Source organism: Canis lupus, chromosome 21, assembly GCF_003254725.2.
Source record: "Canis lupus dingo isolate Sandy chromosome 21, ASM325472v2, whole genome shotgun sequence".
Taxonomy (NCBI): domain Eukaryota; kingdom Metazoa; phylum Chordata; class Mammalia; order Carnivora; family Canidae; genus Canis; species Canis lupus.
The window spans coordinates 22,731,056-22,755,025 of record NC_064263.1 but is presented as its reverse complement, the minus strand read 5'-3'; the positions used below and the strand labels follow the sequence as shown (position 1 = coordinate 22,755,025).

The 23,970-nt window shown below is 39.4% G+C and overlaps 1 protein-coding gene across 5 annotated transcripts in view; it reads left to right on the top strand.

The window, feature by feature from the left end:
• UVRAG (UV radiation resistance associated) overlaps nt 1–23,970 on the top strand; it is a 314,973-nt gene that overhangs the window by 280,210 nt on the left and 10,793 nt on the right. For 3 of the 5 annotated variants that reach the window (XR_007404442.1, XR_007404443.1, XM_025419620.3), the window contains one exon: nt 9,028–9,119. The exons of 1 other annotated variant lie outside the window; for it this stretch is intronic. Coding sequence is in view for 2 of the 4 variants with exons in the window: in XM_025419620.3 (XP_025275405.1) it covers nt 9,028–9,119 (92 nt within the window). In the remaining 2 variants the exon portion in view is untranslated. Of the gene's footprint in view, nt 1–6,361; nt 7,931–9,027; nt 9,120–23,970 lie in introns of those variants that run through there. One more of the 5 variants, XM_049098656.1, reaches the window with a different exon arrangement.

Below are 23,970 nucleotides of genomic sequence, written 5' to 3'. Positions count from 1 at the left end.
TCCTTCAGAGCTGCTTCTGGAGTTGTTTTCCTCCTTCAGTCTCCTGCTTAAAACCCTGTAGTAGGGTAGCCCGGGTAGCTCAGCAGTTTGGCGCTGCCTTCTGCCCAGGGTGTAATCCTGAACACCTGGGATCGAGTCCCATGTCAGGCTCCATGCAGGGAGCTTCTCCCTCTGCCTGTGTCTCTGCCTCTCTCTCTCTCTCTCTCTCTCTCTCTCTCTCTTTCTCTCTCATGAATAAATAAATAAAAATCTTAAAAAAAAAACAAAACACAAAACCCTGTAGTAGATTCTCACTGCTGACAAGGAAGATAAAGTCCAAACTCCTGAGCTTAGAGCCCAGGCCTTCAACAGTTTTAATGACTGCCCTTTAAGAATCAAGCCTCAGGAGTTCCCATTCTCTATAAATATCTGACTGAACTCTTACAACAATCTTATGAGACAAATAGACAAGGTACAGATTGGTTATGTGACTTGTTCAAGATTAACATACGTTACGTGGTGAGAACAGACTGTGAGTCCAGAACTGTCATTCCAGAGACAGAGCTGATTTACAATGCCTACCCTAGTGAACTAAATAAATACTTGTTGGATGGAAGAATAGAATGTATAAGAACTTAGTAAAGGTACTTCTTTCTCCCCTTGCCCTGTCCTTGTTTTTCCCCCCCTCAGCCTAACTCCTTCTGTTTCTTCCTGTTGCTACTAATAATTGTTCAAGAATTACTTAGTAAAAATTTATATTTCTTTCTTTCCTGAAGTATTAACATTTTAATAGTGGCTCAGCTCCACCTGATATAGTATAGCATATAAGACTGAACCCTAGGGCCCCTGGGTGGCTCAGTCAGTTTAACTTCCGACTCTTGATTTCAGCTGAGATCATGATTTTGGGGACGAGGGACCAAGCCCCATGTCAGGCTCCATGCTCAGCAGAGTTTCCTTTCCCTCTCCTTCTGCTAAAAACTAAAAAAAAAAAAAAAAAAAAAAAAAAACATTGAACCCCATCCTACCCCTTTCATTTTTATACACTTTCCCTGAGATGTCCAGAAAGATACCTTCTGTAGACTTTTCCATCAAACCTGCGCCTCAAGTGAATACATAAAGATTTGACACCCTCTTAGCCAAGTTTGACCTCTGACACCATCAGAAGTGGGCAAAACCAGAAACGGGACTGACTGGGCTGATGTTCTTTCCTTGCTCACACTGTAAATGTGTGCTACACAAACCATATTTTTATATCAAAATCCTTAGATGCATGGTACAAACCTATAATTTTAGAACATTTAAAGTGGACTCACAGAACTTTGAAAAGCTCCTAGAGATGTTGTTCAGGATCATTGAACCTGCAAAATGAGATACCTGCCTGGGCTCCAACTCGACTCTACCACTTCCTACAGTTAGAGCAGTTCCCTATTTATTCTCCACTTTGGGCTTCTAGAGATAATATTAAATGTGAACAAAGGATTCCAGGGCTACAAAAAAGAAGTTTGAAAATTCTTTGGCTAGCCCTCGCTCATGATCATACAGCAGAGCTCCGTCCCCTAGATCTTCTGATCACCCACTTCATGAATCAGTCTTTCCATTTCCCTGTGCAATTGTTTTAAAGATATTGACATGTATCGTGTTCATTGCTGCTTCTTTGGGGTGCTTGCAGTCAGAAGCTTAGTAAATTAGTAAAAGTTAGCATTTAAAAAAGTGAACAATGAACTTAAGATTTGTTCCCTTTGAGTTGAACTCTCTTTGTCCCTTTTCTGATTCTCATTCTAATTAGTTAAGTGATAAGCCATCATTGAGCACCAATTTTATGCCCAGCCTATGGTAGATGCTATGATAATGATAATATAAAGAGTATAGTTTATTGAGCACTTACTATGTACCAGATATTGTTTGGTGTACTCTATGCACTTTATCTTATTTAAACTTTACAACACCTCTGTAAGACAGTATTCCACATTTTACCAGTAAGGAAACTGAAACTCTTCAGAGAAGCGAAATGACTTAGTCAAAGTCAAACGAACAAGTTACAGCATTATTATTCACATCCATATCTTTTGCATTGAAGCTCATCACAGTGTGTCATGATGCCTCTCATTCTCTCCCATACAGCTTTGATTTAATTTATTAATTAACAAATATTTATCAAGTACCTACTCAGTTAAGCATATGCTTTCCAAAGACAGCATATGCAAATATGGTATAGGAAAGGATTTGGGGAAAGGGGTTAAATGCTCCCTTATCCTGGAATAGTCAGAGAGTCACCTACAGGAAATGGAACTTGTGTTATCTCTTCGAGGATGGATAGAATATGGCAGTTGGAGGATGCCTAGAGAGAGCCTTAAAGACAGGAAATAGAACTCTGTTGAGTGCTCTGGAAAAGACTGTAAGGAAGGTTGTTAGCTACTACTGAAAAGCAGTTGTATATATAGGGGACTGCATGATACACAAATCAAATATATTCCTTTATGTCAGCTCCCTAATGAAATGCTACTAATAAAGATAAAACAATTCAAACTTGCAAACTCGTGAGGATGAAAAGAACAGAAGAGACAAGAGTGAGTGATAATCAACAAAATTTTAGAAGAATGCCAACAGATAAATGAGTGATAAACGGAGTTGGCAAAATAGAGAAAACCAAAACCTAAGCCTTCAAGTATCGATGTAATTCAAACCATAGGACTCCAGAAGGACAGGATTTAGAGGCATCATAGAGCGCAGGGTAAGGAGTAGGTCAAAAAGCAGGAGGACTGGTTGAAAGTCTATACACAAAGAGAAGATTCTCAGTTCACTTCACTCACCCTGCGTATAGCCAAGCAACTGTCCCTGCACACACCCCAGTGGGAGAATGGAGGTTTACTTCCTGAAAACATTGAACCAAAGAAGCTCTGAACTCTGAACTGCTGGTATATTGGGGCAAGAAGTAAGATGCCTTACTAAAAATAATGGGATTCAGTAAAGTGAGAACAATGGGTGGGATTCAGTAGAGTCCAACATACCAACACTGAATTCCCCTGAACCAGTTTTTCCTACTTTAAATCTCAGAATGGGATCCAGATTATACTCCTAGACAGAAGATTGAGATTCCCTCTGGAGAAATAGAGTCCCAGCAATGAAAGCTACTGGGATTGACATGTGCCCCACAGAAAGAGCTAGGTTTCAATCCACTCAGTCTACAGTGAAACCCCCTAGTCTGCAAGCGCTGCTAGTATATAAACTCTGATCAGCTTTTTAAAGTCCATTTGTAATGCCTGTTTTTTAAAGTCTAAAAAGAGGAGGAAAAAGAAGAAAGAGACCCAGAAGTAACAGGAAGTGGAGAAGGAGATGACAAAACAATGCTGCGGCTGCTAATAACAAAAACAACAACAATAATAATCAGAATTAGGGGATAAGCAGCTTCACATTGAAAGGACACACAAGGGGATCCCTGGGTGGCGCAGCGGTTTGGTGCCTGCCTTTGGCCCAGGGCGTGATCTTGGAGACCCGGGATCGAATCCCACGTCGGGCTCCCTGCATGGAGCCTGCTTCTCCCTCTACCTATGTCTCTGCCTCTCTCTCTCTCTCTCTCTCTCTCTGTGAATCATAAATAAATAAAATTTTTTAAAAAGTATAAAAAAAGAAATGAAAGGACACACAAAGTGCTCAACAGGACAGATGAAAAAAGACCCAAACAGAAGTTTAGGACTGTGAGATTTTAGAATACTGAGGTTAAAGAATAAAACGCTACAAGCTTCCCAAGAGAAGAATCAGCTCACATACGAAAGACTGGGAATTAGAATATTATCACATTTCTTGGCTGCCATGTGTATAGTTAAGTGACAGTGAAACAATATTTTAGAAATTCCAAAGGGAAATTATTTCAGCTTTGAATTCTATACCCAGGAAAATTATCATTCAAGGTTTGATCCTAGTTTGGGGAGGATCTAGTGATAAGTATATAAGTACACAAGTAATACTGCCATCAAAATAGGTACTCCACAAGTAGGAAAAATGACAATTATCACTTAAGGAAAAACAAAAAAGTACAGGGGTGCCTGGGTGGCACAGTCCGTTGAGCCTCTGACTCTTGGTTTCAGCTCACTCAGGTCATGATCTCAAGGTGGTAAGATTGAGTTGGGCTCTGTACTAAGCATGGAGCCTGCTTGAGATTGTCTCTCCCTCCCCTCTGCCTTCCCCACCCCCACTCTCTCTCTCTCAAATAAATAAACCTTTTTTTAAAATTTTAATTTATTTATGATAGGCACACAGTGAGAGAGAGAGAGAGGCAGAGACACAGGCAGAGGGAGAAGCAGGCTCCATGCACCGGGAGCCCGACATGGGATTCGATCCCAGGTCTCCAGGATTGCGCCCTGGGCCAAAGGCAGGTGCTAAACCGCTGCGCCACCCAGGGATCCCTAAATAAACCTTTTTAAAAAAAGGTTCAAGGGACACCTGAGTGGCCCAGTGGTTGAGCACCTGCCTTTGGCTCAGGGCGTGATCCTGGATTCCCAGGTTCGAGTCCTATGTCGGGCTCCCTGCATGGAGCCTGCTTCTCCCTCTGCCTGTGTCTCTGCCTCTCTCTCGCTCTCACTCGCTCTCTCTCTCTCTCATGAATGAATAAATAAAATCTTAAGTAAATAAATATAAATAAAGGTTCAAAAAAAGGAATAGTATATTACATGGCTAGGCAGTGAACAATATTTCTGCAGGTACAATAAGCCCTAAATATTGATCTAACAAAAATGTGGTACTGAATATCTTGAGGATAAGGAGAACTTATCTGGGAGAGTAGTTAAATCCTCATATTCTTTAATAAAAAGTCCATAGATGATGTATGGGTGAGGGTATAAAATGTTTGTGTAAGAGGAGAGTAATATAAATGAGCTGAATTTTTACTTTTCATAATAGGAAGACAGTAGATGATATCTAAAGCAGAAAGAATATGAAAGAATAGGAAAATTAATACAATCATATTACTTAGAAATATGAAGGTAAAGAAGAAACAGCTAAAAGTAGTTGCTACTGAAGAGCAAAGAATTTGCTTTTTCATTATAAGCCTTATAGCAGTTTAGACTTATTAGACAGTACAAGTAATTTATTTTTAAAATGTAATATATATGTATTATATGTAATTTTTTTTGTTTCATGTATTGAAAATTAAAAGGATGACATGGTAGAAAGAATTCGGAGTTGTTTTTAAGAAATTCTAGCCTTGTAAAATCAAAACCACCAGAAACAACAGATGTTGGCAGGGATATGGAGAAGAAGGAACCCTCATACACTGTTGGTGGGAACGCAAACTAGTACAACCACTGTGGAAAACAGTATGGAAGTTCCTCCAAAAATTAAAAATAAAAATACCATGTGATCCAGTAATTCCACTACTGGGTATTTACCTAAAGAAAACAAAAATAGGGGATCCCTGAGTGGCGCAGCGGTTTGGCGCCTGCCTTTGACCCAGGGCGCGATTCTGGAGACCCGGGATCGAATCCCACGTCGGGCTCCCAGTGCATGGAGCCTGCTTCTCCCTCTGCCTGTGTCTCTGCCTCTCTCTCTCTCTGTGTGTGACTATCATAAATAAATAAAAAATTAAAAAAAAAGATTAAAAAAAAGAAAACAAAAATAGTAACTTGAAAAGATATGTGTACCTGTATGTTTATTTGTTTATTGAAGCATTATTTAAAATAGCCAAGATATGAAAGCAACTCAAGTGTCCATACATAGATGAATGGATAAAGAAGATATTATATATATATATATATACACACACACACATATATACATATATGCAATGGAATATCTTGCCATTTGCAGCAACATGGATAGACCTAGAGGCCATAATTCAATGTATAATAAGTCAGAAAGATAGTTATTATATGATTTCGTTCATATGTGGAATTTAAGAAGCAAAACAGATGAACAAGGAAAAAAGAGACCATAAAACAGTCTGAGGGCAACTTGGGTGGCTCGGTGGTTTAGCACCACGTTAAGCCCAGGGCGTGATCCTGGAGACCCGGGATTGAGTCCCATGTCGGGCTCCCTGCATGGAGCCTGCTGCTCCCTCTGCCTGTGTCTGTGCCTCTTTCTCCCTCTGTGTCTGTCATGAATAAATAAATAAATAATCTTTGAAAAATAAAAATAAAACAGATTCTGAGATACAGAAAACAAACTGGTGGTTACCAGAAGGGAGGGAGGAGGGGTTAAAATAAGTGATGGAGATTAAGAGCATACTTACGATGAGCACTGCGTAATGCATAGAATTGTTGAATCATTATACATCATGAATATTGACTCAGTATTAATTATATTGATACAATATTTATCATACAGCATATATATATGTTAATTATACTTGGATTTTAAAAAGTAAATAAAATTTTTTTTAAAATTCTAGGCTTGGCTTTGTTCCTCATCAACTCTGTGACATTGGGCAGGACACTTGCCTTACTGAGCCTTCGTTTCTTCATTTATGAAAGGAAAGATGTTGGAAAGATGATCTGCAGGATCTCTTTAAGTTAAAATATCGTATGATTCTGTGATAAAAATGATAATGCTATATAGCAAATGAAGAGTTAAGACCTGGGTAGAGGCTTGACATTCCCACAGTTTCCTTTTTTGGTTGAAATCAGACTTGAAGAAAAATTTTCATTGTGGTCTCTGAAAAGAATTCAACACCCACCTTCCATTGTGGAGCTTGGGGCAGGCAATTGGCTGTGTACTGGCTCAGGGACACATAGCTTAGTGTTATTTCAGTATGGGTTCGGGGGTTTTTTGATATTTAATATTTTTCAGTATGAATCACAGGTGAAATTTCCATGCCATGTGTAAACAATTTGACTTTTTTATTGAAACAATGAATTCAGGAATGTCACATTGGGATATCAGCCACTTTACTTTTATCAATGTATGGAAAAAATGCTTTTATATTAGTGTAAGAAATGATGTCATTTAATATGGAGTAGATCTTATAATTCAAGGTCAGCAAATCTCAGGAGGTGATTTAGGTCACCAGGCTAGCTTTGGAAAAGGAAAAGAATATTTTCCCTTTGTCTTCTCAAGCATTTCAACCAATTTTCCTCTCAGATTTTGGGGTAGATGGTGGAATAGCATGGTTGTGAGAATAAGGCTTTAGCTAATAATGTCTTTGCTATTGAAACATGGGGCCCTGGAGAATTTATTTCCCCTTTCTGGGCTTCAGTTTCCCCACCTGCAAAAGGAAAGGATTGGCTTAAATAATACTCAAAATACATTTCAGCTTTAACATTCTATGTTTCTTACTTCCTTACTTTATGTGTATATTCAGACCATTCAAGAGATCTGATTAGGCTTGGGAGTTTCCCTTTAAAAGTTCAAAGTAGTAAGAGTAAACTCTTCTCTTTGTTAAGTGTCACTCACACTAAGTAAAAACAAAACCAAAAAAAAAAAAAATGAGTTAAGTACTAGATACAAGCAGAAGAAAACTTTGGTATTTTTTGTTCATAGTGGTTTTATTTTTTAAGAGAGGAAAATATTTAGAAGTTTGACATAGCCACTTTTAAAGTTAGGTGCTGGAAAAGTAAAAGTTCAGAGTTATTATCCTTCATGGTTGTACACCAGTACACAGTTTAGAGTATTTTTTTCATTTATATTATGTCATTTGAAAATTTCTACTGTATATTTACTGTGTTTTTGATGTTCTATGTGTGTGAGAGAAAGCATGTATTTGAATATGCACATATATTTACCTCAGATCTCTGTCATAACTAGTTAAGGAAGCAAGTGGTATTCAGAGACAGAGTGAGAGAAGGTGTGGAGCAGACAGATGAAAACCATTTAGTGAGTTATCCAAGGTACACTAGAAGGACCTAATGTTAGAAAATCAGCTCTAGCAGAAATAATTAAAACTAAGACCAGGTCCATCCACAGACCATAGTGTTTTCTTTTTTTTTTTTTTTTAAGATTTTATTTATTTATTCATAAGAGGCACAGAGAGAGAGAGAGAGCCAGAGGCACAGGCAGAGGGAGAAGCACACTCCAGGGAAGGAGCCTGATGTGAGACTCGATCCCAGGACTCCAGGATCAGGCCCTGGGCCGAAGGCAGGTGCTAAACCACTGAGCCACCCAGGGATCCCCCCCATAGTGTTTTCAAATGGGCTCTATAGCTCTGTGTACTGGTTGTAAACAAAAAGGAAAGTTAGGAATCCAAGAGAAAAACAGAGCACAGCGTCCTCAAAAGTGGCTTGCTATTTATTTGTTTAATAAACACTAAAAATTGAGTGCTAGCACTGTCAGACTCTCTTGGGGATTAGAGGTGAACACAACATGACGCTTACCCTTGGTTATACAAAGGGGAAGGGTCAGTGAAAGATGGGCTAGATGTGCCCAGAATACATCATGCCAGACGTTCAGTATCTAAAGCAAAATACTGAGGGGTGCCTGGGTGGCTCAGTCAGTTAAGCATCTGCCTTCGGCTCAGGTCATGATCCCGGGATTGTGGGATCAAGCTCTGTATTGGGCTCCCTGCTCAGCTGGTAGTTGCTTCTCTCTCTTCTTCTGCTCCTCCCTCCCCCTCATAATCATGCTCTCAAATAAATAACTAAAATCTTTTTTAAAAATAAAACAAAATACTGGTTTTATGGTATATGTCCCTGGAGTTGATGTTAGCAAACCCTAAGGACTCTTTGAAATATGCTAATTCCATAGTTGGCCATTCTTTTTTTTCCAGCTTCAGGAGACAAAGGAGCAGGAGACAAAGAGGCTACCTTTAGGGGTTTTTTTAAGATTTTATTTATTTATTAGAGAGAGCGCGTATGTGCATACACAAGCAGGGGGACCTTGGGATCATGACTTGAGCCAAAGGCAGACACTTAACTCCTTAACCAACTGAGCCACCCAAGAGGCTAAGAGGCTACCTTTAAATATCATCTCAAAAGTGTAGTCAATGATATTAGGTTCATACATTTTCATTTCCTCTTTTACAGTTCAAAAGAAGAAAAAATAATGAATGGATGGATCATGTTTGGGAAATGTTGCCTAGTATCTGCCAGAATTTCTTTTAATTTTATTTTTCCATCTTCACAGCTAAGATATCAACATGGACTAGGGACTCCAGACTTGAGGCAAACCCTCCCTAACCTGAAAAACTTCATGGAACATGGACTAATGGTCAGGTGGTGAGTACTTTTATCTCTGACACTCAGAAACTGGAGTGTGGATAATCATCCAGAGACACTTTCCTGGCTTCCACGTTGCTCCTCACCTGCTTTCTTTGTTTCCTTCTTTATTAAGATACCTGAAGAAAAGGAAAGGCAGCCATTGTACATGTGTGGGTCTACACCCTGGCCTGGCCAAGTGGGGTGAAGCACCCTTAGGAGGGGAGTGGGCTCAAGCAGATACTGTTTTCACACTGAGAGGTTGGGTGGATATTGTTTGCACACTGGGAGGTTGGCTGGGCGAGGAATCCTTGAGTGCATTGCTGAGGCAGAGACTGGAGAACAGCCAATGTGATTCATAAAAGAGAGACATGGAGCGACTAGGACCTCATCAAAGAACAAGTGAAGGACATAAACTACAGAAATAAAATCAGGATCAGAGACCATGGGAGTTAAGGGAAGAAAGCAGACAACGACCTAGTCATTGTGTCGGCAGGACCTAGTCTGAGACCAAGAGGCACATACTTGATGTCAGTGCCTATTGTATCATGAGGGCAAATTGCTGCTTAAAAATGCTTTGTCAGAGTAGGCTGACTCTTTGAAAAAGAGAGGGGGCAAGGGAAGGTCTGTTGCAAAGAAGACATTAGATTTGTTCACCTGACTTAATTCAGTGGAAAGCTGTTGGCTCTAGCCATTTAGTAATTCTTCAAGTTTGAATTCTTGGATGATGGGGAATAACTTACAAAATCATGTAAATGGAAATCAGGCCTTAAGAGCTAAATAGCTGGGAGCAGCATATTTTCTTCTGAAGAACACTGGCTCCTCGTCTCACATCTTTCTCTAACCTGCCAGGTGAAGCTAAAGTGTAACCTCTCTGAAACTTAATTTCTTCATTTATAATCCCTGCCCTGCTCATCTCACCTCTTTGTGGTGAGGATGAAATAAGAGGTTAGACAGAAAAACTTTGTGGGAAATAAGGTACAAGATTGGTTTCATTTTCTTCTGTGCCATAAGGATAGGCCTTGAGAATAATGAGAAAGTAACATCTTTGACGACCTTTACTTTGACATTTTTTATTTTTGTCCTCTGCGATCCACAAAATGCAAGTTCTGGATGTCTGATTTTAGCTAGGACTCCTGTTAAGTAAATGCACAATTGTTTAAAGAATTCTACTCAGAAAGTAAAAATAATTAGAAGAGCTTAGTACTGGATATGGACCTGAATGCCCTCAGGCATGAGGGATAGACCTTGAGTTTTAAGGTGAAATAGTAATGAGCCAGCAGACGTTTACTTAGTGTTGTCTGCGTGTGTAAAGTTCTGTGATAGGCACTCTTCTTATACTTAACAAGAAGTATAAGATTCTAGCTCTACCCTCAAGGGATTTGTGATCTAGTTGGAAACAAGATCTAAAATTCATGGAAGGTTTTGTAACACAAATGATAAATAACCTAATTTTTTTAAAAAAGAGGCAACCCACAGTACTACCTGAGGAGTCACTAAATGAATCTTGCTCAGTACAGGCAGCAAATTGTCCCAGCATTATTTATTGAAGGGTCTGTTTTTGTCTACTGTTTGATAATGCCATCTTCTTCGGGTACTAAGTTTACCTCTATATCTGGATCTGTTTCCAGGCTCCCAATTCTGCTCCTTTATTTGTCTGTCTATGGGCTAACACCAAAGTTTTAACTATTGTAAGATGTAATTTCTGCAAGTCATGTTGAGGTTTTAGGATGCCAAATAAATAGCATCCCTTCTCCCCCTAAATTTGGAGCCATTTAAGAGAGGAGATATAAGAGACAGACCAATAGAAATCAAAATGTCAGTTGCATTACTGATAAAGCCTCCTGGAAAATGTGGTTTGGGATCTGTGATAAAAAGGGCTTGCAAAGACGTCAATCAAACTAAAACTTCCCTCATGGTCTCATGGTAAACTAGAGACCCCTAGGCTTTTCTCCCAGAGGCAGGCCCTTGACTGTGGAAAGCAGTCAGGGGCTCCTGCAGGAAACCAGAACGGGCTAAGCCAAGAATACCCAGGTTTTATTTTTCCTTCTAAATTCAGCCATCAGAAAAGACCCTTGTCTTCAAAGAAAGAGTGAGGATGGAGAGAAGCCAGGAGTGCTACTGCTAGATCATGTGCCTTCATAGCAAGGGAAAAGGAAGATATCCCAATTTTCCTAATAACTAGGAGTGATGCTCCTACTTACAGTTCTTCAAAACTGTTTGGCTTTCCTTGGCTTATGAATTGTATTTGTATGATTTGACAGTTTTATGATATCAAGTCTTTGTTACTATGAACTTGGTATCTCTTTTTTGTAAAGATTTTATTTTATTTTATTTTATTTTATTTTATTTTATTTTATTTTATTTTATTTTATTGAGAGAAAGGAAAGCATGAGCAGGGGGAGGGGCAGAGACGAGAAGCAAGCTCTCCACTGAGGAGGGAGCAGGATGTGGGACTAGATCCCAGGACCCTGGAATCATGACCTGAGCCAAAGGCAGCTCAACCAACTGAACCACCCGGTGCCCCCTAGGTATCTCTTTATATGTTTTCCTTCTGTTTTTAAACATATCTCAGTGACATTTTAAAAATTTCTTCATAAATGTTTTAAACATCTTTTATTAGATAATTAGTCCTGGGTAGCTTACCATTTTGGTTACTGTTATAAATTTTTTTATTATAGCATCCAGCTTTTTTGTGGCTAGGATACAGGAATACCACTGATGTTTGTATTTTGAGAATTTTTTTTTTTAAGATTTTATTTATTTATTCATAGAGACACAGAGAGAGAGGCAGAGACACAGGCAGAGGGAGAAGCAGGCTGCATGCAGAGAGCCTAACGTGAGACTCAATCCAGGGTCTCCAGGATCACGCCTTGAGCTACAGACGGTGCTAAACCGCTGCGCCACCGGGGCTACCCTGTATTTTGAGAATGTATACGGCAACCTTGCTAATGTTGATTACAGTTTATCTTAGATTCCCTTAGATTTTCTGTGTATACAATCATTATTTTAGTGAATGATGGCATTGTTTCTTCATTTCTATTTTTACTTTTATTACTTTTTCTTTTCATATTTTATTGTAGAAGAGGAGCAGCGATAGTGAATAGCTTTGTCTTGTTCCTGACTTTAAAGAGACTGCTTCTGACTTTTCACCATTAAATATTATATTTATTGCAAGTTTGGATAGATATTCTTTATTAGCAAAAGGAAATTCCTCTCTATTCCCAGCACACTGTTATTTTTTAATCATGAATATATGTATTAGGGAGGGGGTTGGGTTTTCCTTTTTTTGTTGTTAAGTTTTTAATTTTAATTCCAGTTTAACATATAGTTTCAGGTGTACAATATAGTGACTCAACAATTCTGTACATTACTCAGTCCTCATCCTGATAAGTATACTCTTAATCCCCTTCACCTATTTCACCCATCCCCTCACACACCTTCCCTCTGGTAACCATTTGTTTGTTCTTTATAGTAAGAGTGTTTCTTGGTTTGTCTGTCTGTTCTTTTGTTCATTTGTTTTGTTTCTTCAATTCCACATGTGAGTAAGATCATATGATATTTGTCTTTCTCTGATTGACTTATTTCACTTAGCATTATACCCTCTAGTTCCATCCACATTGCAAATGGCAAGATTTCATTCTTTTTGTGGCTGAGTAATATTCCTCTGTGTGTATATATACACATGCACTGAGTTTGTATATTTTGAATTTTATCAGGTGCTTATTCTGAATCTATTGAGATAATAATTGTTCTCCTTTATTATATTAATATGTTAATAAGTGTTAATACATTTTCTAATGTTAGACCATCTTCCTGGGATGTACTCTATTTGGTCATGATGTATTAATTATTTTTCCCATATTATTATATTCAGTTTGCTAAGTTTTAGAATATCTACCTCTGTGAACCGAGATGAGGCTAGCCTTGAATTTTTCTTTCTCATATAGTAATCCTTGTCTGATTTTGGTAGCAAGGTTTTAATAGCCTTATAAAATAGAGATCTTTCCCTTCTTTTGTATTTTCTGGAGTAGTTTATAGTATATATAAAGTAAAAAATGATCTATATAGTTAAGGTCTGATAGAACTTAGCAAAAACCTGGTTTGTTTTTTATTTGTTGAGGGAGGAAAGTACAGATTTTTAACTACTGATTTAATGATTATAGGTCTCTTTATGTTCTATTTTTCCAGTTCCTCATTAACTCACTTCAGTCTGATTCCCAGTTCTGTCAGTAGACTGAAATTCCTTTTATCTAGGTGGATGCCTATGGAACTCTAGGTTACAAAACCTAAAGGTCACTTTTCTGTCTTTATCCTATCCTGCTCCACATCGGGCATTTGGCCTTGCTTGAAACATCTCTCTTGGCTTCCTTAATACCACTGTACCCTGGTTTTCCTCCCTTCAGCAGTTCTTTCTGTTTTTCATGTTCTTTCTCCTTTACTTAATCATTAAATATGGAGTTCCCCATGGCCTCATCTTAGGTCCTCTCTCTTTTTCTCTCTCTACCCACTTCTCATGTGATCTCATCCATTCCCTCAGCTTTGAAAACCATCCCTATACTTATGACCCCCAAAGTTGCACTTTCAGGGTAAATCTCTCTTGCCAACTCTGCAGAGTCCGAGATCTTCTTGATGCCTCCCCATGGAGTATCACAGGCACCCCAGCATGAACATATCCGCAACTGTCCTTCCACTATCTTCTTCCTGTCAGCAAATGCTCACACAGGGCATGATCTTTGATGCCCTTCTCTTCTCCCCTCCTACCATATCCAGTCTGATTCATCAGCAAACCCTGTCATCTCTCCCTGCAAAGTGGACATGTCAAATCCAATCACTGCCCCCCATGTCTACTATGATCACTCCAGGCCAGGGCACCAACTTCTCTTAACCGACGCTGCACTAGTCTGGTGTGTCTCCCTCATCTCACTCTTGTCTCGCCACTATTTATTCCCCACAGTAGCCAGGATGGTCTTTTTACATTTTAGCTATATCTTAATTACTGCCAGTGATTCAGTGGCCAGAATAAAATTCACACTCTTTTCCATGGTTTACCTGCCCCCCGCCTCCTCTGATACCGCTCTCCCTCCTCTCATGGATGGTCGCTGTCCTGGCCTCCTCTTAGTTATGTGACCAAGTTCTTTCCTGACTCACTGTTCCTCTGTCTAGGATGTGCTCCTACTCTTCCTTCTCTCTTACCTCCATCCTTACCTATCCCCTCATATGGAAGGAACAGCTTTAGAAAAGGCACAGGAGCTTTATTGGCAGAGGACAGACCACCTTGGCTAGAGTGCACATTCATGTTAAGAACGGAGAGAATGTGGTACTTAGAGCTTATGTAATTTGGGACCCTTTCTCAAGAAATTTAATGCAATACTACAAATACAAAATTAGAAAAAAATGTAAATACTATAATGAAAAAACTGCAACAAATTACTGGAATTTTAAGAGGTTTGAGTCCTTTCTCCTGAGATCTCTTTAGACATTTTACCCAAAATGCTTACATAGAAATGCTTCCACATTGCAGCCTGCCTGCCTGCCTTTTCTCTCCTAAAACACTGCAGTTTCCAGCAACTCTCACTTCTGAGGTACAGAGAAAATAAATGACTTTCCAAGCATGGTTGACCCATGAACCTATAGCAATAACGCCAGAATCTAGGTCTCCTGGCACTGATGTAGTAAACCCATTAAGCCCTAAACACACACATTTATGTAGTGCCCTTCTGTGCCAGCTGTGCCAAGCACATTAACACAGAATGAGTAGCAGGTATGACTTATGGTGCTCTAATGAATAATGGGCTACAGGTAAATAAATGCAAAGCCCCACAAAATGAGTGCTGCATAATGATTCCAAGTCCAAACCACTGCAGGAAGCTAGGCTTGAAGTTACAAATGTATACAAAGCTGGAACAAGCACTTTTAGCCTCTCAGGAAATCTGAGACTTTCTGAGAGTAACTGTGGACTAAAGAGTTACCTCCCAAGACTATGCTCCTTAGGGCAGAGGGTAAAAAAACTCACACTCCTGAGGGAGCCTCTTACATCTTTTGTAAAAGAAAACACTTCCATTTTCTGTGTGGTTGTTACCATTCACAGATTGGTCCCTGTGGAAGCAGATTTGCTGTATGTTCTTTTGGTGTCCAGGATTTCAAACTGGCTGAGGATCAGTGCAGTCAGTCACTGAATTCCTCCTTATGGTAAGCTTCAAAGTCAAAAACAGCTTGTTTGTTTTGTGTTGTTTCTTAAAGAACAGATAGCATGATTAAAGTTTCTTTAATGGCATGAATTTTTTTCTTTCACATTACAGGATTCTGATGTGATATCAAAAGCATCTACCTGATTAATCCTAAAATTAACCCTTTTTCCTCTTGAACACACTTACATGGGCACAAGTCAGTCCTCAGTGCTTTATGAGAGCTCTTTCCAGAGGAAGTCCCCATTTTCTCATCCTAGGATCACTAACCCCATTGAAACTGCCAAACAACACAATTTTTGAAAGCAGAATTTCAATTCAGAAGTTACACTCTTAGAAAAAAAAAAGTTATACTCTTGAGTAGTTTGGTTAAAAGCCACCAGCATGCCATTTAAATATCCCATTTTTCTTTTACTACTAACTACAAAGTCCAAGATTTAAATTGACATGCACATGCACAGCTGATGGTAGTGCTGAATTATGGTCAGGGAAGAATGTACACGCAAGCTGCTACTTGATGCCTGCCAGTAAGATGATAATTTTAAAACTGAGTCGCTGTGATTGTTGTGAACGGGCTGTGTGATGGGGCCCCAGCATTCAGGTCCTGGGATAGTGCCTCAACTGTCTCTCCACTGCTTTCTCACCCCTTCTCCACTAACACCCCAACCCCCACCCCCGCCACATGCCACACTCATTTCTGACCTCAGTTCTTTACTCAGACAAGTTCCCACTACCCAGAATAGCCTGCCTTTGCTTCTGCCCTATCCAGATGTTTCCCTCTCACTTTAAGACGCACCCTACCTCATTCGTTCACTGTCTTAACAGACACAGTGGCAGATACTGAGATACATATATGGTCCCGTGGTAGCATAGGGTCACTTCTCCCACCAAGTCTTAGTCACTAAGCTCTGGAGCAGCTAAGGACTGTCTTACTCATCCTGCGGTCCCAGTTTGGCATCAGGGAACCTGAAATTATGTAAGTGAATGAGTTAGCCATCCATCTTGTTCTATCCATGGAATATACTCCTTGAACTTAGATTCAAGAGGGGTATAATCAATTGAGGAAATGAAATAGGAACAAAGAATATGTAATAGAAAATAGGAAGTATGAAGTATTCTAAGAATGTTCTTTGGAACATTCAGAGGAAATCATTGACTTCCTGGGCAGTGCGGGATGCTGTAGTGAGACCTGGGACAAGCCTTCACTAAAGAGACAGCATTTGAGTGGACCTGGAGTGCAAGGATGATTTGGGCCTGTGAAGATTGGGAAATAGGACTGAGCAAGTTAAGGAAACAGTTGCCGAGTCATACTGAGCCTGGGAAGACTGTGGCTTTGAATGCCAACTCCACCACTTACTGTCTCTGAAACTTCAAGCAAGTTTAAACTGTCAGCTTAAATTTATCTATAAAATGGAATCAGTAGTGCCTACCTGATAGAGTTGCTATGAGGATGTAAACATCTAGCATACTGCCTGGTACAAAGCACTAGTCACTAAGTGGTAGCTGTCATTATAAGTAGGTGATGGTTAAGGGAATCATAGTTCTTATCTCTATTATCTATTTCAAATGTTAATCCATTCTTTGTTACAGGTGTTTTGTTTTTCCTGTAAAATCTACAAAAAGTGGGGCAACTGGGTGGCTCAGTGGTTAAGCATCTGCCTTTGGCCTCAGGTTGTGATCCTGGGGTCCTGGGATCGAGTCCTGCATCAGGCTCCTCACAGGGAACCTGCTTCTCCCTCTGCCTGTGTCTCTGCCTCTCTCTCTCCCTCTCTCTCTTTCTCTGTGTCTATCATAAATAAATAAATCTTTAAAATAAATAAATAAGTAAATAGATAAATAAAATCTTTAAAAATCTACAAATAGGTATAAAATATGGTTCTTGGTCACAATTTTTAATAGTGGCTCATGCTGTCTTGTATGTTAATGATACAAAATAGTCATCTTCTCCTTCTCGCTTTCCCCAGGTCCTTTATAACACCCTTCTGGAGTCAGAGAGTTAAGTACCCTACAAATGTGTTTGCCTACCTACTTTTTTTTGGTACCTATCTTCATAGGTACCTCTCACATGGAGTTAGAAGTTATGAATAAGGGCAGCTTGGGTGGCTCAGCGGTTTAGTGCCGCCTTCAGCCCAGGGCATGATCCTGGAGACCTGGGATCGAGTCCCACATCAGGCTCCCTGCATGGAGCTTGCTTCTCCCTCTGCCTGTGTCTCTGCCTCTCTCTTTCTCCTCTCTGTGTATTCTCATGAATAAATAAATAAAATCTTAAAAAAAAAAGAAGTTATGAATAATAAGTCTCTTACTTGTAAAATGTTCTGTTTTTATTTAACTTTGCAACAACCCTGTGGAGGGAAAGGCTGATGATTACCATTTCAGATCAGATCAAAGAACTGAGACTTAGAAATGTGAAGTCTTTGTGACTGTGAACACATGTGAAGAAATGAGAGGGGTGCCTGGGTGGCTCAGTCAGTTAAGCAGCCACCTCTTGATTTTGGCTCAGGTCATAATCAGATCATGATCTCAGGGTTGTAATGTATTATGAAGCCCCATGGTGGGCTCTGTGCTCTGGGCAGTAGGGGGCAGGGGGCATGCTTGAGCATTCAGTCTCCCTCCCTCTGCTCTCTCTCTCTCTCTCAAACAGATAAATAAATCTTAAGAAAAAAAAGAAATGTGAAGTGATTTGCCAAGGTCGGATGCTCCTAAGTGATGGAGGTGGGGCCAGTAACCCAGATATCTGGCTCTTGTTTTATCACACGATGCTGCCCCTTCTTAGTTAGTGGTCATCCTTCTCCTTCTCTTCCCTTCCCCAGATCTCCTAGCTCTTGTGCCGCATAATTTCTAACACTTATTACCTTCCACAGGGAAATCCACCAAAGTCAATTCTAGAGTACTAGAAAAATACACTGCTACAATATCAAGGCAGCAGTTCTGGTGAAAATATTATTTGAAGCTTATCCTACCCCATATACTCAGAGAGGTAGGAAACTCGGAGTCATAAAACCTTGTGAAGAATCTGGGAACTCTAAGACTAAAAGAAACAAAAATGATTATATGTTTCGACTCCATTCCTGAAGTAAGCACGGGTTGGCCTAAAACATGTTTGCCCCCTGTGTTTGCCTTCCTCCAATTTCATGTGATGTTTTCAGAATAAGACATGATAAAAGTGGGATTTCAAAACCATCTGTCCGGCTTTATACATGGAATTTTTTATTCAAAGTTTAATTTTTTCTCAACTCTGCAACTTAAACTAGCAGCTTCATGCAAGGCAGTGTGATAGAGGAGAACACTAGATTTGGGAATCAAAAAATGTAGGCTCCAACTCAGCTCTGTCACTTAATTTTCATGAATTGTTCTTGAGTATTACTTTTTTAGATGGAGTTAATAGCACCAGCCTTATTTCCCAAGCATAGTTGTATGGAGCAAATGAGATCATGTCTAAGCGATTTATAAACTAAAAAGGACTATGCAAAGTATTATTAAGTAGGATTTATGCTTTTAACAATTCATTAACTGTCTCCTCTGCATATAGCACTATTTAAGAGACAAAAAAAGATTCAAAAGTGTAAGATAATTCCTGCTTTGCTTAGATGACAGTTGTTTAGCTTATAATCTGAATGAGTAGATAAGACAAATTAATATTTTGAAGGACATGACTTGCAAAAAATTTCCTATGCATTGTGCATTCTTGCTGTCATGTGGGGCCTGCCGCCTGAGACTCAGCTTCAGTGGACAGTCTGTTAACCGATGGAGGTCAACTTTGGTCTGAGTTATTTGACATTTTAGGTGTACCTTTTTTATAGAGACCACATTGATTTCAGTGACCTTATTGAAGATGGGACACTAAAAAGAGAAGTATCATTGGCTGTTCCGCAGCTTGCTGGAATATTTCTCCAGATGCCTTCTAGCACTTAATTATGTGACTTAGGAAGGAACAACTAGTGGCTTTACATATGATCATCTCACTTAAGTAGTATAAATCTCTAGATGGTGTTTCTGCTAACTTATTTTTATCTAGTCTTCCATTCCTTTTCATAAATCGAGAGGACCAAGCTGCACACCTTTTGAAAGAAAGAAGGAAGGAAGGAAAGAAAAAGAAAGAACGAACAAACGAACTTAGGCACATTTTAAGAAAGTACTTTTTTTTAAGTAAATGGAAGATAATGAAAATCAAGAGCACGTTAGCCAGTCTACTTTCTTTAAAATCTGAGGGGAACAATCTGGGGATCCCTGGGTGGCTCAGCAGTTTGGCGCCTGCCTTTGGCCCAGGGCGCGATCCTGGAGACCCGGGATCGAATCCCACATCGGGCTCCCGGTGCATGGAGCCTGGTTCTCCCTCTGCCTGTGTCTCTGCCTCTCTCTCTCTCTCTGTGACTATCATAAATAAATAAATAAATAATTTTTAAAAAAATCTGAGGGGAACAATCTAATAGCTTAGCTTTTAAGCCAAACTATTCACCTTTGAAAATGAGGCAGTATCCAGCATTGTTTTTTAAAATCCTCTTTAAAAGCAAATGTGTCATCTTTCCTTCCCTCCATCATACCTCTGCTGAATTCAAAACTAGTTTCTGGCAGGTGACCCTGAGGGGCTTAAAAAACATGCTGTCTAACTTAAGTTCGTTTTTAAATTTTAAATAGATCAAATGACAATGTCTTTGAAGTCTCAAGTGTACCACTTAAGGTAGCTGCATCAGATGGGCTTGCCTTTCCAAGTACTTCTCTCAGGCTGGCATCCTTAATGTGAAAAGTGAAGCGTGGTCAAAAATAAATGAAAAAGAAAGTTTTATTGGAGTTATTTACTCTGAGATAGCTATTTTAGAAGGAACCTTGACAAGTCATCTCACTGCCTCTAGACAGGAACACACAAGGCATATGGGTATCTGTAGTATTTTAAAAGACCTTGGGGGACCAGGCTTCTTCCATAACTCATTCCAGAGTTTAAACACCCTCGCTTCAGGAAATTCTTCCCTATATTTAACTTACAGGCCCCCTCCTGCGGTTACCACCCATTTCCGCTTTTTTCTGTCTCCAGGCAGGATGGAGAACAGCTGGCCAACATCCTTTGTGTGCTAACCCTCCATCAGTGACAGAAAGTCTTTTGGGTATCCCTGGGCTTCTTTCCTCAACCTCCAGCAACCAAGTCTTTGAACCAAATTGGAATCTTTTTCTCTTTTTTTATGTGTCTTGTTTATTCCTATTAATTCCTTCTGATGATAAAATAATATGTGCTCAGTGAATCAAACTTGGAAGATGTTTACCATACAGGCGAAGGGGGAACAATAACCCCACAATCCAGGAACAAAAACCATTTAGTTTATCCGTTTTCTATGTGTCTCTTATATAGCTGAGATCCTGTCATCTATACCAGCACTGTCCAATAGAAATATAGTCTGAGCCACATATGTAAATTTCAATTTTCTGGCAGCCATATTATAAAAAGGTAAAAAGGAATAGGCAAATTGATTTTAATATTTTATTTAATTCCAATAAAATCCAGTTATGACTCATCGTGTAATCAGTGGTTTTTAAATTATTAATAAGATATTTTACATTCCTTTTTTCATACTAAGCCTTCTAACTAAATCCAGTATATATTTTAGCACAGCACATCTCAAATCCATCTAGCTACATTGAAGGTACTTGGTAACCATTGGCCCGCGGCTATGGTGTTAGCATAGTCCATACAGTTGTATATACTGCTTTTTTGTATATTACACCTTAAAGCCTTTTATAAATTTGAAACTTTTTAGCATCATTTTAATGGCTGCATAATATTCTCATTTAGATTTACTATAATTATCTTCAGTGTTGTTTTTCATAAGTAACCCGTTAGTGTTCTTCTAAAATTTTACCTTTTTTTTACATTAATAGAATGTTTCTCAACATATTGTCAAAAGAAAAAACCATAAATTATTCCTTTTGAATACAACTAATTAAGTCCAATTATTCATAAAACAAATTCGCTTAATACTCTTACTACATTAGATTGGAAAGTGGGGGTGTAGATTTCAAGAAATACAAGACTGGGTCCCCCCCTTACAGTGTTTACAAGACTTGGCTCCACAGTTGGACTGTACACATACTGTATTTTATTCTGCTTTAACTCTCCTTCCTTCATTTCTTATTCTTCCCCACTATATGGACACACAACCTGTTATCCTTCACGGCACCAATTGAATATAGCCTCCTGTGATGAGTCCTCCAGATGATTACTGGCTCCCTCCTCCATTACAATTTACAAAGTGTATATTGTACACAAAACACCATGGTGTTCTGGTTGTTGGTTAACTCTCTCCATCTTCTCTACTTCAGTGGGAACTCCTTACTGATAGAAACCTTATTTTATATACTTCTTTATTTCCACCAAAGCCTAGCAGACTGCCAGGCAGTGAATGTGAATGTCAGTAATGTCTACTGTGAAATATGTATTGAAACACAAATGATTGTACTAAACATCAGTTGGATGGGATAATTATAAGTACTGTAGCTATTCAAAGAGATCACTCTAAATTGACATGATTAGACGCCTGGGTGGCTCAGTGGTTGAGTGTCTGCCTTTGGCTCAGGGCGTGATCCTGGAGTCAGGGGATCGAGTCTCTTCCTGCATGGAGCCTGCTTCTCCCTCTGCCTATGTCTCTGCCTCTCTCTCTCCCTGTGTCTCTCATGAATAAATAAATAAAATCTAAAAAATAATAATAAATTGACATGATCAAAGAAGGCTTAATGAAGGAGGTTGGACTTGAATTGGGTTTTGGAAGATGCGCATATGTAAATAAATAGAGGGGAAGAATTTACAGAAAAGCCACTTATATATCCTGTGCTGAGAAGTCAGTGTTTTTTTAAGGAGGGACTCTTTAGCATGTGCCAAATATCAACAGATAAGCATCCTTCTAGATCTAAAGCACTGTATTAAGTTTCAAGATGCCTGTAGAGCTATGGTCTGTGCCCATCAAAAGCAGACAAGGGTTTGCATCATTAAAAATGACCACTGACTACTTCAGTATGACTTTTGAGTTTAAAATCAATTTAGAGGGATGCCTGGGTGGCTCAGAGGTTGAGCATCTGCCTTGGGGCAGATCCTGGGGTCCTGGGATTGAGTCCCGCATCGGGCTCCTCTCAGGGAGCCTGCTTCTCTTTCTGCCTGTCTCTGCCTCTCTCTGCGTCTCTCATGAATAAATAAATAAAATCATAGAAAAAATAAAATCAATTTAGATATAATTCCCTGTGTTTTAAGTTTGGAGTTTAACATTAAAGATATTTTATATGATGCTTCTTTAAAAATTCTTCTGTTAGTAAAGAGCAATATATAATTAAGTAACATCATTATAGCTAATGTCAAAGAACTGTTATTGCAAACCAAGGACTCTTCCAAAAGCATTTTGAATATATTACTTAGTTGGCTCATTTAGTCCTCACAACAGCCATGTGAATTAGGACCCAGTATCCTCCCTCGTCCTACAGATGAGGAAACTGAGGTACAGAGAGATTAAAATAACTTAAGGGCGACACAGCCATCAAATAGAGGAGCTAAGACTGGGACCCAGGCCAAATAGTTTTTAGGGCCCCCCCCACACACACTATTACTTGGTACAGCCCCTCTCATAAGTATGTTAAGAATAAAATGTTTTATACAAGAGATTAATTTAGCATCTTGTGATTCAGTTATATCATTATAACCCTCTCCTAGTTTTCTTCTTTCCTCTCTGACCACTCCTTCTTACCTCATTTATAAGCTCTTCCTCCTTATCGTCATAAAAATTTCACTTATAAGCTCTTCCTTCTCATCATCATAAAAACCTGGAGCACCTCAAGATTCAATCCTAGGCCCACTTCTCTCTTGTTTTATGCTCCAGTCCATGGTGATCTTATTTATCTACAACCATCATTTTGATTATCACCCGCATTGAAATGAAGCACAAGCCCAGATCTCTTTTCAGATATTAGACCTCTCTTCAGACTGCCTCCTGAATGTTTTCACAACACATTCTGTGTATCTGTGTTTTTTCCTTCCTGCCCTCCATCCTAACCACCATAAGCCTTGTGGTCTTCCAGTGCTTTGTTTACAGCAAATGGAATTTCCATCCATTCTCTCACAGTGGCCAGAAAGCCTTTCATAATCCTTGGTTCCTCACTTTCCCTCTCATCCCCATATCTAACCTTAGCAAACCCTGCTGATTTCCCCTAATAGGTCTACTTATCTATATTGATATATTTCCATTCTGGTCCAGGCCTCCATCATCTCTCACGTATACTGCTGCACACCCTGTGGTCCCCAGTACCACACTCTGGGCCCCCTCCAGTCTATTCTCCAGCTTCAGCCAGAGGACACTTTCCAAAATACAGAGCAATCAATCAGTTAATAGATCTCTCTTTCCACCACCTTTGCCCCCACACACACCACTAAAGCCTAAAACGCTTTAACGGTTTAAAGAGAAAAAATTCTAAACATGGTTTGTGGACTTCTGCATGATCTAGACATTGTTTTCCTCTCCAGCTTTATCTTTTACTGTGCTGTTCTCCCCTTGATGGGAGCTCACTCCCATGTCTCAGATATTGTCCAGACACTCCTAGGGAGGGTCCCCTGTTGGCGTTATTTTCTATCATTATTGTGTCCCCAGTTTTTAGTGCAGAATAGACAATATATATTTGAATCAGGGAGCAAATCATTTGTCCATATGCATGGAGTT